Genomic DNA, 18,557 nt, shown 5'->3' with positions numbered 1-18,557 from the left:
TCAACACCACAGGTCTGACACACTGACACTGTCCTGCATCAACACCACAGGTCTGACACACAAACACTGTCCTGCATCAACACCACAGGTCTGACACACTGACACTGTCCTGCATCAATACCACAGTCTGACACACTGACACTGTCCTGCATCAACACCACAGGTCTGACACACTGACACTGTCCTGCATCAACACCACAGGTCTGACACACTGACACTGTCCTGCATCAACACCACAGGTCTGACACACTGACACTGTCCTGCATCAACACCACAGGTCTGACACACTGACACTGTCCTGCATCAACACCACAGGTCTGACACACTGACACTGTCCTGCATCAATACCACAGTCTGACACACTGACACTGTCCTGCATCAACACCACAGTCTGACACACTAACACTGTCCTGCATCAACACCACAGTCTGACACACTGCATGCTACATGACAACTGGCATTATGAACTCACACACAAACACTGTCCTGTACATCCCATAATGAACAAGACCCACACTCGCATTCACTCTGTCTCTCTTTCTCTCTCTCTCTCTCTCTCTCTCTCTCTCTCTCTCTCACACACACACACACACACACACACTCACACACACACACAGATCTGAAATTAAGCTGAACCAAGAAATGAAGTAAGCTTTAATTGTACCTGTGATAGAGTCTCAGTGAACAGATAATGACTTAATCTACAAAAGCAATGAAGCCTTGGAGCCTCTGTAAGTGATTGAATCTTTATCTGAGGAAACACTTTTTTAATCACTCATAATCAGTATTAATCCTTAGGATCACCTAACCTGTTAATAGTAGTATTAGACCATGTTTGCCAAGTGTGGAGTCCTGTTCTGTGAATTGTAATTTATGCTACAGTCAGATAAAAACCTTTTATATGTGTCCATTGTTGAGGATGTAGCATAAAAGGCTTACATGGATAGTTATTATTAGGGGTGTGACGGTACACAAAAATCATAGTTCGGTACGTACCTCAGATTTGAAGTCACTGTTCTGTTTATTTTCGGTACATTAAGGGGAAAAATGGCAAAACATAAAATTGCTTGTTTATTATGAACTTTTGTAAGCATAAAAAAAAGTATGAACACTTTATGTAGCGGTGCTTCAGAAGAAGAAAGAAGAAACTGACCTTTATTTCCTCACAGACGACACACCATGCATATATGCACATGGCCACGGCAGCCAGTACACACATGCAATTGGAGGCGGAGTGAAATATGTCCTCTGCGTTTGACCCATCCTGGCTCATCCTCCTCCATGGTTCAGACCAGGAGCTCGTCCTCCTCCATGGTTCAGACCAGGAGCTCGTCCTCCTCCATGGTTCAGACCAGGAGCGGTGGGAAGCTACAGTGAAGCGCCCGGGGACCAACTTCTTCCAACCGCCGCTGGTCAGACGACCATCTTCTGCATGTTTTTGGTGGGGGTCCATATTGATGTTATATGGACAAAACCCCAGGGGAGCACGGGGAGAACATGCAAACTCCACACAGAAAGGCCCTTTCAACAAGATAGCCCACCTGGGCACCAGGCACTGAAGGCATGAGGAGACATACCCCCAGTGCCAGGCAGGAATCAAACCCAGGACCTTCTTGCTGTGAGGCGAGAGTGCGAGGCAAGAACGCTACCACTGCGCCACCGTGCCCCAAGCTGAGGTGCTAGTCAGTCTGTCTGACAAAATATTTGAGTGTACAGCCAGCAAAACCCAAAGGAACTTGGATTTATTTTGAAACCGTTCGGTACAGTTTTCGGTACGAATACGGTACTGTACGAATATGTGTACCTTTACACCGCTAATAGTTATGTATTGACTGTAGTATATAATGCATTTTGAATGAGTTTCATAATGAGTTGAATTATCCTAGGTTCATACAACTCGCACGGCCCACAATGACCATGTCAACCTCGAGTAAAAATGAGTTTGTGCATGAGAGAAGTGTCTTATTCTGGGATTAGTCTGTAAAAAGAAATGTGGACAAACCCCAGAAGCCCTAAAATTGCTCGTTAAACTATTATTTGCCATCTGAAATGACTAATTAATTATGAATGGAGATCTGAAAGGAATTAATATGGTGGGACGTCAGTTTATAATTTGAAGCAGAATAACTGGAACTATTACCATCTCAATAAATTCTCAATAACCTAGAGGATCTGCTTGCCCTGTGATTTGCAGATGTGTTTGCATGAATGACAAGCGCTAGATAACGCTATGATGCTAGGTCATAAAAGGTCACACTCACAATGTGTTCTGATTTGTTCCTCAGCTTAGACAAGTGTAATGAGATCTCTCCTCTCCACCTAAGAAGAATTGACATGCGCCCGCTGTTGCTGCCATTAAGCTCTGTTGTGTCATGGCTTTCACATCATTAATTAAGCCGGGGATCAGAGCAGCGAGGTGAATGTTAATACACCTTTAGGGACGACGATGACTGTGTAATAACCCCGTTGTCTCCGCTTGTCCCGCAGACGTGTCCCTGCTGCCTCCACCGCCGTCTCTGTCCCACTTGGCTCTGGGTCTGTCTGTGGGAACCTCAGCCCTCATCGCAGCACTGCTGCTGGCCGTGTCCGGAGTCATGATAAGTAAGTAACTCTCTGTACAGTACTCTAAATCTACGCTTACTAAAGTGCCATTACTGTAGAACTGTAACACTAGGGGGCACCCGGGTGGTGTAACAGTCCATTCCCCCACCTACCAACACGAGGGCCGCGGGTTCAAGCCCCGTTATTGCCACCCGCTTGGTCGGGCATCCCTACAGGCACAGTTGGCCGTGTCTGCGGGTGGCAAGCCGGATTATAAGGGTATGTGTTCTGGTCACTCCACTAGCGCCTCCCCTGGTCGCTCGGGGGGCCTGTTCAGAGGGAAGGGTTTGTTTGGCTTGTTTTTAATCATTTAAAACCAAACCTGTACAATCGACTGGATGTGGGATTAAGTTCATGGGGTGGGAGAAAACAGTTTCTTTTCAGATCAAAGCACTCACATGGTCAATGTTGCTGTTACATTATATTCTTACACACAGTTTATTTGAAGACTTATTTGTTATGGGTTCTGTTCCATCTGTTGTTGTTTTGTTTTGTTCATTGCTTGGGTGTGCACACACCCAATTGTTAACGGCACTGAACCGATGTCTGAAAAAGAAACAATTAAAAAAGAACGATATACTACCAGAGGGAAGGGGACCTGGGGGGAATAACGTGTTCCTGCACACACGCTACATCCTCCCAGTGAAACTCCTCGCTGTCATGTGAAAAGAGGAGGAGGCATGTGAGTGTCTAACCCTCCCCAGATTGGCAGAGGGCAATTACCGGGACCGCTTAGACAGGGTGACTTTTTTGGGAGAAAAAGGGGACCATTTTTTAAATAGAAAATAGTACTTTAACGTTATTATGATACTAAACAGATGCACAGAAACATCTCTTCATGATTATAAGTGACATGACAGAGATTATTAGACACTTCGATTTATAAAGCCTGTTTCCAGTTTAATAGACTCGGATGGAATAACACTTTACATACCAGATCACAGAGACCTCTTTAAGAGGGTCCCTCAAAAAACTGCACATTAACTTGTGTTCCACAATGTAATGCACTGCCAGATACACACTGATTGTCCCACATGTCCTATAATGCACTGCCAGATACACACTGATTGTCCCACATGTCCCATAATGCACTGCCAGATGCACACTGATTGTCCCACATGTCCCATAATGCACTGCCAGATGCACACTGATTGTCCCACATGTCCCATAATGCACTGCCAGATGCACACTGATTGTCCCACATGTCCCATAATGCACTGCCAGATACACACTGATTGTCCCACATGTCCCATAATGCACTGCCAGATACACACTGATTGTCCCACATGTCCCATAATGCACTGCCAGATGCACACTGATTGTCCCACATGTCCCATAATGCACTGCCAGATGCACACTGATTGTCCCACATGTCCCATAATGCACTGCCAGATGCACACTGATTGTCCCACATGTCCCATAATGCACTGCCAGATGCACACTGATTGTCCCACTTCTCCTATAATGCACTGCCAGATGCACACTGATTGTCCCACTTGTCCTATAATGCACTGCCAGATACGCACTGATTGTCCCACTTGTCCTATAATGCACTGCCAGATGCACACTGATTGTCCCACTTGTCCTATAATGCACTGCCAGATGCACACTGATTGTCCCACTTGTCCTATAATGCACTGCCAGATGCACACTGATTGTCCCACTTGTCCTATAATGCACTGCCAGATGCACACTGATTGTCCCACATGTCCCATAATGCACTGCCAGATACATACTGATTGTCCCACTTGTCCTATAATGCACTGCCAGATGCACACTGATTGTCCCACTTGTCCTATAATGCACTGCCAGATGCACACTGATTGTCCCACTTGTCCTATAATGCACTGCCAGATGCACACTGATTGTCCCACTTGTCCTATAATGCACTGCCAGATGCACACTGATTGTCCCACATGTCCCATAATGCACTGCCAGATACATACTGATTGTCCCACTTGTCCTATAATGCACTGCCAGATACACACTGATTGTCCCACTTGTCCTATAATGCACTGCCAGATGCACACTGATTGTCCCACATGTCCCATAATGCACTGCCAGATACTGATTGTCCCACTTGTCCTATAATGCACTGCCAGATACACACTGATTGTCCCACTTGTCCTATAATGCACTGCCAGATGCGAGCTGTCAATCACCGACTTTTATATCATCTATTTTACTCCAAACAGGCGAGTTATATAATAAATGACCCCCTACACTTGTTATGAAAAGGTGAGATTAGCTATATAGACCAAAACTGTGTTTCGGTCCAGGCTGTAAAGATGCTTAATCACTAGGGGTGTCACGATACACTCAGTTCACGATACGATACGATACACAATATTGGGTTCACGATAACGATACGATACGATATTTTAACAATATTTTTTTGCCATCGATTTGTAAGTTGAGGGGGCATCCTCCACTCTAATTTGAGTAATTTCACCATTTTCATCCTCAGTGTCTGTAACGTCCCTCGTCTGTCCAAACAAAGCAATGAAAAGGAGAGCGAGCATGCAATCAGATGCAGATCAATGCCACCATGTTCAGCTTCTTTTTCTCGCAATATGAGATTTCATCTCAACGATACATATTGTCACGTTTTGATATCGCGATATATTGTGGGACAATATATTGTGACATCCCTATTAATCACTGTTACAAAGTGGAGCATTTTAACATGGGGTGAACGGGAATGACATCACTTCCGGACCCTACCTCAAGTGGCCATTTGAGGAACTACAGCTTTCTGGATTACTTCCGCGTCTTCCTAGGAAAACCTGCCCCGCAGAGCTTGCCCACTGATTGTCCCACATGTCCCACATAATGCACTGCCAGATACACACTAATTGTTACATCAATCACTGTAGCCAGATAAAATCTGATTGATTGTCCTGCATCTGTGCATGTGAAACAAGCACAGATGCTGTGCGGGCCCACACCGCCCTCTAGAGGCCGGTTTTGAGAAACCTGATTATGCTAGCTGGAGTACTCCGAAAGAAACTGAGATACTACTGTTGCATGTCTACGTCTTTCTGACTGCTGCCGACTACCTGTGCAGACGCCCGTGGTGCCATTTACCATGACAGCATGTCTTGTGCATGGCTGAGATCTTGGAATTACCTTTAAGGCTGTTTACAGACCTGGAAGCTAGTTAAATCGCTATTGCTATCATGATGCTAAGAAAATAGCACAGCCTCTTGGCCAAGCTGACCGCAAATGTGCTATTATCCTATCTATCAATCAATCGATCAATCAATCAATCAATCAATGTTATATTAATATAGCGCCAAATCATAACAAGAGTTATCCCAAGGCACTTTCCAAATAGAGCAGGTAGAAGAACAGGCTCTTTATTTTAGACCCAACAATTGAAACAATTCTCAAATGCACTGGCGATTTTACTGCAGGTCATGTGGCAGTTGAAACAATTACTCAACAAGAGCAGCACTTGGCGACGGCGATGTTTTCGATGTGACCGGGAGGTAACAACAGACCCATCCAGTATCCTCTTGAAACCCATTTAGCCACAGTGACGTTACAGGTGTTTCTCTCAACCTGGCCCACAGGAGACCTGACTTTATGATCCACTGTAGATGGTCTGCAGAGTCTCCTACTGGTAAAGAAATGAATAGCTTCACTTGGTGACCATCAGTACCATTACCTCTCATATAAACAAAGCACAATAATGTAATGAAAGCACCATAAAGTAACGTACATTATTATCTGCCATCTCTCTTTTGCCACAATACAGGAACCAAAATGTAATTATTTACTTTTGCAAGTGAGTAAAATAGAAGCATGTCAGTCATTTAATCATGCTCCATTTCTCCATCTCTCTGATTATTCGGCGACTATATCAATAGCCCCAGTCAAATGAATCTAAGCTTAACAACAGTCAGATTAACTATTTCAAAATTGTCGGTTTGTGTTGTAAACATCACAGGCACCTGTGCAAATAGCATGCAGTAATCAGTAACCGGGATAGTAGTATATATCATGTATGTAGGGATATGAATAACCAGATTTCTCTTTCATATCTTTATTTTCATCAATTATACATTCATCATCTTATTCAAATATACAAAAAAAATACGCCTTCCCTCCCTTAGCACAGTCTTTTCAAATTTGCACACACACAGCACAGTTTTAGATCACAAGCATGGTGGGATATCAGAAGTACTGTAGTAATGACAATATTACCAATAGTACAAATTATAACATAATAATAAAATAAAATACAGACAACAGAGCCTCCCTTCACCATTCAGCCATCTCTCCTTGGTCTAAGAAGTGCCTTCCAGAATATAGTGGATAACCTCGGTCCCATATAATCAAGGAACGGAGTCCATACATGATGGTAAATGGACTGCATTTATATGGCGCTTTTATCCAAAGTGCTTTACAATGTGCCTACATTCACCCATCCACACACCGAAGGCCACAAGCTGCCACGCAGGGTGCTGGCACAGCCATCGGGAGCAATTTGGGGTTCAGTGTCTTGCCCAAGGACACTTCGACATGCAGACTGGAGGAGCCGGGGATCGAACCGCCAATCTTCCGATCGACCTGCTCTACCTCCTGAGCCATAGCCGCCCCATGATAAAAGATATACATTTTTACCTCTAGACCAGTGTGTCAGGTATTCCATGGGTAAAAGGTAAAATATTACTTGTAAACGCCATATCCCAAATATGATCAAAACTGGGATAAGGCTCATAACCGGGATACTAACTCAGGTCCATGTAATGATGCCATGGCTGTGCAGAGTTTACACTTTTTTTTCTTCTTCTTTTTTACACTGGTCTCTGACCTGTCCACTCTGAATCAGCTGCTCTCTGACCTGTCCACTCTGAATCAGCTGCTCTCTGACCTGTCCACTCTGAATCAGCTGGTTCTCTGACCTGTCCACTCTGAATCAGCTGGTCTCTGACCTGTCCACTCTGAATCAGCTGGTTCTCTGACCTGTCCACTCTGAATCAGCTGCTCTCTGACATGTCCACTCTGAATCAGCTGGTCTCTGACCTGTCCACTCTGAATCAGCTGGTCTCTGACCTGTCCACTCTGAATCAGCTGGTCTCTGACCTGTCCACTCTGAATCAGCTGCTCTCTGACCTGTCCACTCTGAATCAGCTGCTCTCTGACCTGTCCACTCTGAATCAGCTGCTCTCTGACCTGTCCACTCTGAATTAGCTGGTCTCTGACCTGTCCACTCTGAATCAGCTGGTCTCTGACCTGTCCACTCTGAATCAACTGTCTCTGACCTGTCCACTCTGAATCAGCTGCTCTCTGACCTGTCCACTCTGAATCAACTGTCTCTGACCTGTCCACTCTGAATCAGCTGCAAAAATCATCCAATAGCAAAAGCAGAATGCCACATGGCAGAAGACAAACCATCTGTCAGGTAAGGACTCGACATTCAATGTCTCAAAGGAATTCACGCAGCATTCAAAGTGCGTGTACATTTCCTAATCTCTTGAGATGTTCAGATCTCTCCAGCTGTCATTCTTAGGGGTGGATTGGTTTTGCTGCTGTCACAGGATTACAAATGTAGTCTATAAGGAGCCGGAGTCGACATCATCCCCACACGGCGCAGGTTCACTCCTCTCTATTCCGTACATTGCCGATTACTTGATATGAACAAACTACCAACCATACAGTTCTCATCCTGTTATAGTCCAACATTACATTCATTCCTCATCTTGATTTCCGTAGATTTCAGTTGATGGAACTTATGATTGAATGTAAAAACATGTACATGTAAACATGTACATGTAAAAGTAGTGACAACTCCTCTCCTTGGTTTCTACTTCATGTTATCCTATGATTTGCCTATAAAGAGCGCCCTCTTATGCTACAGCACCTATGCACCAATAGCACTCCTGTATCTGCTTTTTACTTAAATGATTATTTTACCTCTCTACATTACCCAGCATCCATTCAAAGCAAACACTACATTACCTAGCTTCCATTCAAAGCAAACACTACATTACCTAGCTTCCATTCAAAGCAAACACTACATTACCCAGCATCCATACACAACACAACACAACACACCTTCCTACTCTAGTTTGTCGTGTTCCACAGTCGTAGCAGGGAGCTTGCCATGCAAAGAGCATCTTGACTTGGTGGCAGGCTGGGACAAATTAAACAAGACATCACTAGCTTGCTAGCAAACCTACTTGCTAACTTTGCACCATGAAAGTTTTACAGCTAGCGATAGGTATGATCATTGGCTAGTGCATAGGTGTCAGAGGTATTGAGTAGATGTCATTTCCTGTATTCTGGTAACCCACAGGTGGTTTGATACCTTTATCTGGCTATGCAAGCATGAGAAAAATGATGGGTACATTTTGTAATTTCATCCAAGAGGTAGTGGTTGTGCTCCAGATCACATATTTGAAGTAGGGCTGTCAATCGATTAAAATATTTAATCGCGATTAATCGCATGATTGATTGTCCATAGTTAAACTGAGTACCTTAAACTGAGGTACCTTAAACATGGGAGCTTTGTGCAAAGAAAGATGCACTGTTGTATTAATATGGGTAGTAGCCTAGCTATTATCATTAGTATGGGTAAGTATTTGGCCATTGGTATATTGTTATTATTGCTACTAGTTACTGTGAATACACATCTCTCAGGATGCTCTGTGTGAAATTAACCTGCTATCCAGGAGCAGCTGTGTGCCAGCTCTCTCTCCCCCTCTCGCTTTCTCTCTCGGTCTCTCTCTCCCGCTCTCCGTTGGTCTCTTTTTTTTTTGAACTTATTTATTTTATTTCACAAATAAGACAATCATTTTGAATTGCATACATGTAATCCTTGACATCATTTGTCTAAACCTTTTCTGATTTAACCATAATCATCATTATATGTTTATAAATAAAAGAAAAATGTGCAGAAAAGAAATTAAGACAAGAAAAAAAAAGAAAAGAAAAAGAAAAAAGAGGTAATTACAGGTCAGACATTGCAAGTATTGGAGCCCATCTTACATCAAACCTTTCTACTTTCATCTGTAATCTTGCAGTTATTTTTTCCATAGTAAAGACACTCTTTACTCGTTCTCTCCATTGTATTATGCCAGGGGGCTGCGGCTTCAACCAGGAGACTGTTATCATTTTTTTCGCTATTAATAACAGAATTCTCAATAAATAGATTAAGTCTTTATCCATCTCATTGTCAGGAGGTATGCCCAGTACCACAAGTGCTGGCTCCAAAATAATGTCAAAGCCCAGAATCTGTTTGATCTCTTTTTGGACATCCTTCCAGAATTCCAGTAACTTCGGGCAGTCAAAAAAAATATGTGTGAAGTCTCCCATCAGTCCACAACCCCTCCAACATAACTCAGACGTATTATTATATTTTGAAATAATAGAAGGAGTGTTGAAATATCTAATTTTCACCTTCCAATCAAATTCTTTCCATGTTGGGCTGTTAGTTAGTTTATGTCCTGCTTCGAATGTGTCTTCCCATTGTTCATCTGTAATTATTATATTTGCTTCTAGTTCCCACTTTTCTTTGATATACATATTGTTATCATTGGATTCATGTTGTAATGCTTTATAGATTTGTGATACAATCCCACTTTTCTTCTCTCCTTCTGTAAATGACATAATCAGCTCCTCTAGATTGGAAGGTGATTTACAAATATTCTCCCACTCCTCATGTTTCTCAAGGTAATGTCTTATCTGTAAGAATTTGTAAAAATCATGGGCTGGTAAATTAAATTCTTTTGAAATTTGTTCAAATGACTTCATCAATTGTCCATTAAACAATTGTGCAATATATATCAACCCCTTGTTTGCCCATATTTTAAACCCTGAGTCCATAAGAGATGGTAAAAAATCATGATTTCTTGCTATTTTAGTGGCTCTAGAAATAGATTTTGACAATTTTAACTTCTTTCGTACAGCTGACCATATTTTCATTGTTCCTTTAATCCACTCATTACCGCCCTTGAGTCTCCTCCATTCCCTTTCGGATATGAATGGAAGTGATTCCAAGGGTATACTTCGACATGAGTTTTGCTCAATTCCCACCCACATAACATCCGTTTCATTAGTTATCCACAAAAATATCGCTCTAAGTTGCGCTGCCCAATAATAATTTTTTAAATTTGGAAGACTCAAACCTCCCTTCTCCTTCGGGCAAATAAGTGTCTTATATTTAATTCTAGCTTTTTTATTTTGCCATAAGAATTTAGATATAATTTTGTCTAGCATTTTAAAAGTAGAATTAGTGACCCCAATAGGCAATGACTGGAACAAAAACAACAATCTCGGTAAAATATTCATTCTTACTGTGTCTATTCTTCCCAACAAATTCAAAGGCAAAATCTCCCATCTAGCAAAGTCTTTCTTAATCTCAGTTATCAACTTTCCATAATTAGCTTCAAATAACTGTGAAGTGGTAGGAGTAATAATGATACCCAGATATCTGAACCCCTTATTCGTCCATTTAAAATTAACCTTTTTCTTTAGTTCTGCTGGACATTCACCTGAAAGCATCATCGCTACAGATTTGTCTTCATTGGTCAGATATCCAGATATTTCTCCATATTCCTTCAGGTTATTCAACAAGGCTGGTATAGTGGAGGATGGCTCACATATATATGTTAATATATCGTCCGCGAATAAAGATATTTTGTGTTCCACCCCCCCTTCATCCTTTATTCCCTTTATATCTTTATTCTGTCGTATTGATTCAGCTAATGGTTCAATGCTCGCGGCGAATAATAATGGACTCAAGCAATCTCCTTGCCTGACCCCCCTGCTAAGATAGAAAAAATCTGAGCAACAACCATTAACTCTGATCCTTGATTTTGGATTTTTATACACCATTTTTACCCAGTCTATAAAAGTTGAGTGAAACCCGAAAACAGACAAAGTATGGTATAAGAAGCTCCATTTCACCCGGTCGAATGCCTTTTGGGCATCTAAGCTGAGCAACATAGCAGGCCGACGACTGTTTTTAGTACATGATATCAAATTTAATGTTCTCCTAATATTATTTGCACCCTGTCTTGCAGGGATAAAACCCGTCTGATCTGGTTTAATCAACTTAGCTATACATCTCTGCATTCTCTGTGCCAATATGTTTGTTAGTATTTTTAAATCGTTGCAGAGCAAACTAACAGGTCTATATCCTTCACAAGATACTGGGTCCTTGCCCTCCTTATGTAAGACTGAAATGATGGCTTCTGACCATGTTTTTGGTGGGTCCCCTGATGATAAAGCATAATTGAAAACTTTAGATAGTACTGGTATAATCTCTTCTGCAAAACATTTATAGAATTCTCCCGGGAACCCATCCGTACCAGGAGACTTACTATTTTTGAGAATTTTTATAGCACCAGATATTTCCTTTATTGAAATTGGCTGTATCATCATGGAAGCCTCTTGTTCTGTTAGAGTCGGCAGTTTTAGTCTGTTAAGAAATATCTGTGCCTTTGTCTCTATGGATTCAGACTCTGAATCATCATATAGATGTTTATAATATTCTGCAAAAGCTCCTGCTATCTCTGTTGGCTTTGTCATGACTTGTTTGGAATTAGGGTGTCTTATTTTTGGAATTATCCTATTCGTTTGGGCCTTTCGAAGCTGAAATGCTAATAAACGGCTTGCTCTGTTGCCCATCTCATAGTACTTTTGATTTGTAAAACGTAGAGCTCCTTCTGCTTTATATGTTAAAAGTTCATCCAGTCTCTGTCGAGTTCTTTTCAATTCAAGAAATATAGAATTATCTGATGTTCTTTTATGTTCCCGCTCCAGTTCTTTAATTTTATTTTCTAACCATCTTTGCTGTTCCAGACGGGTTTTTCTCAACCTAGATGTTATCTCTATTATTTTCCCTCTTATAACCGCTTTTCCCCCTTCCCATAGAATGGATGGTGTTACTTCTCCATTATCATTTATTTGGAAATATTCCTTTAGGTTTTGTTTTAACTCCCTTACTATTGTTTCATTGGATAGAATTGACACATTAAGCCTCCAATACTTAAAAAAGGATTCGTCATCTATCATTACAGTCATTGTTATTGGTGCATGGTCACTTATAGTTATGGTCTCAATGCCACAATTCAAAACTTTATATATATGCTGTTGTGATACTGAAAAAAAATCAATTCTGGAATAACTGCGATGTGGATTAGAATAGAATGTATAATCCTTCCCTTTAGGATTATCATTCCTCCATGGATCAATCAGACCTAGCTCTTTAATGACATTATTTAATATTCTAGATTTCTTTGTACTTGGTCCTTGTTCTGGTGGTCCAAGTACAAAGAAATCTAGAATATTAAATAATGTCGTTGGTCTCTCTGACTCTGGTCTGATTGCCCTCCCGTCTTTCTCACTGTCTGCCTCTCTCTCTAGTCTCTCCCCCCCCCCCCCCCCCCGCTCTCCGTCTGTGTGTGTGTGTGTGTGTGTGTGTGTGTGTGTGTGTGTGTGTGTGTGTGTGTCTCTCTCCCTGCAACAGACGCTCTCTCTCTTTCTCTCCCTCACCCAAAATGCGGGACATCTTCTCAATTTTAAGCTGAACTTACCATTATAACAATTTTCTTCCTCCTTTTCTGCTCACGGAGGTTTCTTTCTGCTTGCTATCAACGTTACTGCTTCCTGATTTCCCAAACTACGGGTCGGACCAAGGCTCAAACAAACATCACAGAAAGTGCATGCGTTAATGGCGCGTTAAGAAAAATAGTGGCGTTAAAAGGAATTTGCGTTAACGCGTTATTATCGCGTTAACTTTGACGGCCCTAATTTGAAGACATTAAAACACTGCAAGTATGTTACGGAAATGGATTTGATGACTAATTCAGAGTCATAATAAAAACGTTGAGGATCTCTTTGCGTGCGATTGCAGTTTCTGTTAAATTAATTTCTTGAATGTTATCAAATCAATGAGTAAAGAGTGCAGAAGACTGTAGTCAAAGTGCCCCTATTCTCCAATAAATACATTCATCTTCCAATAATTTATACAACTGAGAATCACCAGGGCTCTCATTTATAACCGCACACACACGGGGGCCTGAAAGTTTAGATCTATAAAAAGACAAACTTGACGGGAGAATGTGCGCACCGTGACTGAGATGACAAAGTAGTAACAAAATAAAGCAGGGGGTCTAAACTAATCATTTTTAAAAAGTGGGTGGAAGCCCCACCCTCTAATAGCAGCGAGGCCCATGGCCTAGTGTACACTGTCACCCACCAGAAAAAACACTACACTCCTGGGAAATGTAGTTCTGTAATTCCATTTTTAAGATTTATACCCAATCCTTTTCTTACAAAAATGTACGTGGTAAATGGTACATCTCGTCATTTCTGACATAACTGTGGGTTTTGCAAGATTATTTTTAACACAATGTATTGCTTTCTTTATAGTTGACAAGCCCCAAATATACAGTATGGCTGTTTGTGAACTGGGTGTTGTTGAAGATTCATTTCATTGGACGTTATATGCGGAACTAAGAGTGCTTTTATTTGAGAAAATGCAAAACAAGATGCCTAGGTTGTTCAGGTTAAGTTAATGGTTATTTAGAGAGGAAGTGTTTTTGTTATGGGGTCGCTGTGGGGGTCACCTGGAATTTAAATGGGGTCGCCTAAAAGGTAATTTTTTTTAAATCCATTATTCGGGGGTGGAAATAAAAATGTTGTCTCTCCAACCTTGGGGTTGCGACCACAAGTGGGGTCCCCTGATTTGTATTCCTCCGCCGGTGATAGCCAGGCCGGAGGCATTATGGATTCGGGTTGTCCGTACGTCCGTCCCATGTTCGTTAACGCGATATTGGATGAACATTTTGATGGAATTTCATCAAATTTGCCTCGTCGACTTGGACTCACGGATGAACTGATTAGATTTTGGTGGTCAAAGTTCAAGGTCACTGTGACCTCACAAACGCCATTCCCAAGTTCGTTAACGCGATATCTCAGGAACGCCTTGACGTAATTTCTTCCAATTTGGCTCAAACGTCGACTTGCACGCCAGGATGAAATGATTAGGTTTTGGTGATCAAAGGTCAAAGGTCAAGGTCACTGTGACCTCTCGAATGCCATTTTCAAGCTTGTTAATGCGGAAATGAGAGACACGGAATCCAGTATCTTGCCCGGTCTTCCTGGTTCATCGCAGTTACTTCCCAGCTTCAGACTATCACGCGCGTGCCGGCGTCCGAAGGGCGGCGGGCGAAAAATTTGGGCCGTTTGAAGCCCAATTTGGGCCGTTTGAAGCCAGATTTGGGCCGTTTGAAGCCCAATTTGGGCCGTTTGAAGCCCAATTTGGGCCGAGTCCAATTTTACAATGAGATGCACCCACTTTAACCCTGAATAAAGTAATAAAACCACTAGTAAACCAGTAGGCGGCGCCTGGCCTGCTGTTCAGTGAGTGGCCAGACTGCGGGCACCAATTATTATTATTTATTTTTTTGCAGGCCAGGCCAGGCCAGGCCAGGCCAGGCCACCGGGCATTTGCCCGACGTGCCCGATTATGCAGTCCGCGCCTGTACACACACACACTTGCAAACACACACATGCAGTGGGCCCGATGTGATATCCTTTCATGGGGCCCGAAATCCCTGGCTACGGCCCTGCACACACACAAGCACGCATTACCACATACATCCAAACACACACACACACTCCTCCTGTGACTAATGTGTTTACAGCCCAGGTTGGGGCTGCTAGCGGTCTCCAGTTGGTGTGTGTGTGTGTGTGTGTGTGTGTGTGTGTGTGTGTGAGAGAGAGAGAGAGAGAGAGAGAAGACAGCAGTGTCTACTGTAAGCACCTCTGCATAATGTGCATGTGTATGCAGTGTGAAGTCAGTATGGGGATTCTACAGCTGTCTGCAGAATAACGCTGATTCATGGCTACTGCCAATAACGCTGATTCATGCTGAGAGAGAAAAACATTGCTTTTGTGATGTGTTTGTGTGTCTGCATGTAGGTCTACAGTATATGATGGATTGTGACTTAAACACATTCACATATTCATATGTTCAATGTTCAATTTCCAAAAAGCCATTTATTCATTTGAGAAACCAAAGTCTTCCATCAGCAATTCATCAATCAATATGTCAGAGACAAAGGATTTCTATTCCATGAAAACATGGCTGTTGTGAAAGCAAAAGGTCTTTATGTAACTAATAACTTTAAAAGCATTCCACTATGCTTTATACGCTTTACTTACCAGCAGTCATTTTATACAAGTGGTGTTCAAGGTTGTTGTTGTTGTTGTTGTTTGTAAATGGTGCATATCTTCTTCTGTATTCCTCCTCCGTTATCTCACCAGTGTACAGACGCAAACACACAGAGCTGCAGTCCATCCAGCTGGAGCTGCAGAGTCCAGACTGCAAGCTGAGTAAGCTGCGTGCCTCCACCATCATGACCGACTACAACCCAAACTACTGCTTCAACGGCAAGACGGCCTCACTCAACGACCTGAAGGAGGTGCCGCGCCGCAACATCTCCCTCACCAGGTAACTAAACCACCTGAAGGAGGTGCCGCGCCGCAACATCTCCCTCACCAGGTAACTAGACGACCTGAAGGAGGTGCCGCGTCGCAACATCTCCCTCACCAGGTAACTAAACCACCTGAAGGAGGTGCCGCGCCGCAACATCTCCCTCACCATGTAACTCAACGACCTGAAGGAGGTGCCGCGCCGCAACATCTCCCTCACCAGGTAACTAGACAACCTGAAGGAGGTGCCGCGCAGCAACATCTCCCTCACCAGGTAACTGGACGACCTGAAGGAGGTGCTGCGCAGCAACATCTCCCTCACCAGGTAACTAGACGACCTGAAGGAGGTGCCGCGCAGCAACATCTCCCTCACCAGGTAACTAGACAACCTGAAGGAGGTGCCGCGCAGCAACATCTCCCTCACCAGGTAACTGGACGACCTGAAGGAGGTGCTGCGCAGCAACATCTCCCTCACCATGTAACTCAACGACCTGAAGGAGGTGCCGCGCCGCAACATCTCCCTCACCAGGTAACTAGACAACCTGAAGGAGGTGCCGCGCAGCAACATCTCCCTCACCAGGTAACTAGACGACCTGAAGGAGGTGCCGCGCAGCAACATCTCCCTCACCAGGTAACTAGACGACCTGAAGGAGGTGCCGCGCAGCAACATCTCCCTCACCAGGTAACTAGACAACCTGAAGGAGGTGCCGCGCAGCAACATCTCCCTCACCAGGTAACTAGACGACCTGAAGGAGGTGCCGCGCAGCAACATCTCCCTCACCAGGTAACTAAAGGACCTGAAGGAGGTGCCGCGCAGCAACATCTCCCTCACCAGGTAACTAGACGACCTGAAGGAGGTGCCGTGCAGCAACATCTCCCTCACCAGGTAACTAAACCACCTGAAGGAGGTGCCGCGCCGCAACATCTCCCTCACCAGGTAACTAAACCACCTGAAGGAGGTGCCGCACAGCAACATCTCCCTCACCAAGTAACTAAACCACCTGAAGGAGGTGCCACACAGCAACATCTCCCTCACCAGGTAACTAAACCACCTGAAGGAGGTGCCGCGCAGCAACATCTCCCTCACCAATGTCTGCGGGCGGGAAGCCGGTGGGGTGTGAATCCTGGTCGCTGCACTATTGCCTACTCTGGTCGGTTGGGCGCCTGTTTGGGGGGGAATAGCGTGATCCTCCCACACACTAGGTCATGCCGGTCAGGTGAAAAGAAGCGGCTGGTGACTGCACATGTATCGGAGGAAGCATGTGGTAGTCTACGGCTCTCCCCAGATCGGCAGAGGGGGTGGATCAAATGGGAGAGAGAAAAAAAGAATTTATATATATATATATATATATATATATATATATATATATATATATTTATTTATTTATTTATAGCCTCTCTCATGCCTTCTCGTTCTGCCCTTCACTAACGGGATTCTGGGCCAAATGTTTTTGACTGGTACAGAGTCTAAGGCCTACAAAATAGCCCTTCAACCGGAGGCAGAACTCGCCATCTTCGGCTGCTCAGAGTCCTCGTTGAACTTTCCTACAGCTGTGCAACAGTCTCGGACACAGGGAACAACTGTTGCCAAAAAACTAATTCTGAAGGAATGGAAGTCCTCTTCTTCACCCTCTTTCCAACTGTGGTTGATGGACATGACCTCTGTTATATGGCTGGAGAGACTTAGGTTCATGAGGACCAATTCACTTAAAAAGTTTTCAACGATTTGGGAGCCATTTCTAACATACCTCGATGAGGTTAGGGGAGACGGGTGACTCGCCTGGCCGGTTTCTCACGTTCCCATTATGTGGGACTTTAGGCATAATATCTCTCACTAGCACATAAGCACCTTATGTGGCTGGTATGTAATATTGAATATTGATCATATGTGGTTTTTTCTTTTTTTCTTTTACTGTGTCTGAGCGTGCTGCCACACCCTCCACACCTACCTTCCCGCGCCCTTGCTCATTTTGCTCTCAGGCTCTTCTGTCTTTGCTAATCATTCACATAGGCACTGTATATTTAATACATCTATTGCCTGGGTGCTGTGACTTATTTCACCATTGCTCTGGTTTAAGTCACTCTGGGTAGGAGTTCCAGATTAATGCCTAAAATATTAATGTAATTGTATAAATAATAAATGTGTGTGTGTGTGTGTGTGTGTGTGTGTGTGTGTGTGTGTGTGTGTGTGTCTCCAGGGGTTTGGGTCATGGTGCTTTCGGTGAAGTGTATGAAGGGCTGGCAGTGGGGATACCGGGTGAACCCAGTCCAATGCAAGTGGCAGTCAAGGTAGGTCGCAGTCTCTCTCTTTATCTCCCTCCATTTCCCCATTACTGAGAAATGCATCAGTCACTGACATGTATTTATCTACAATAGACCCTTCCGGAGGTTTGCTCTGAGCAAGATGAACTGGACTTCCTCATGGAGGCTCTGATTATTAGGTAAGCGCAATCCAGTCTCACCCAATGGTGTACAAATAACACAGGGTTTCACTTTGAAAATAT

The 18,557-nt window shown here is 43.4% G+C and overlaps 1 protein-coding gene across 1 annotated transcript in view; it reads left to right on the top strand.

The window, feature by feature from the left end:
• The window catches only part of alk (ALK receptor tyrosine kinase), a gene marked incomplete at both ends in the record, with an annotated part of 658,401 nt that overhangs the window by 612,652 nt on the left and 27,192 nt on the right, over window positions 1-18,557 (top strand). The window contains 4 exons of the mRNA XM_083632425.1: window positions 2,488-2,601; window positions 15,886-16,072; window positions 18,252-18,342; window positions 18,430-18,494. Coding sequence (XP_083488551.1) covers window positions 2,488-2,601; window positions 15,886-16,072; window positions 18,252-18,342; window positions 18,430-18,494 — 457 coding nt within the window. The remainder of the gene's footprint in view (window positions 1-2,487; window positions 2,602-15,885; window positions 16,073-18,251; window positions 18,343-18,429; window positions 18,495-18,557) is intronic.

Source organism: Poromitra crassiceps, assembly GCF_964638095.1.
Source record: "Poromitra crassiceps genome assembly, chromosome: 3".
In the NCBI taxonomy this organism is placed as follows: Eukaryota; Metazoa; Chordata; class Actinopteri; order Beryciformes; family Melamphaidae; genus Poromitra; species Poromitra crassiceps.
The sequence above is the reverse complement of the archived record's forward strand: the minus strand, read 5'-3'. Positions and strand labels throughout refer to the sequence as shown.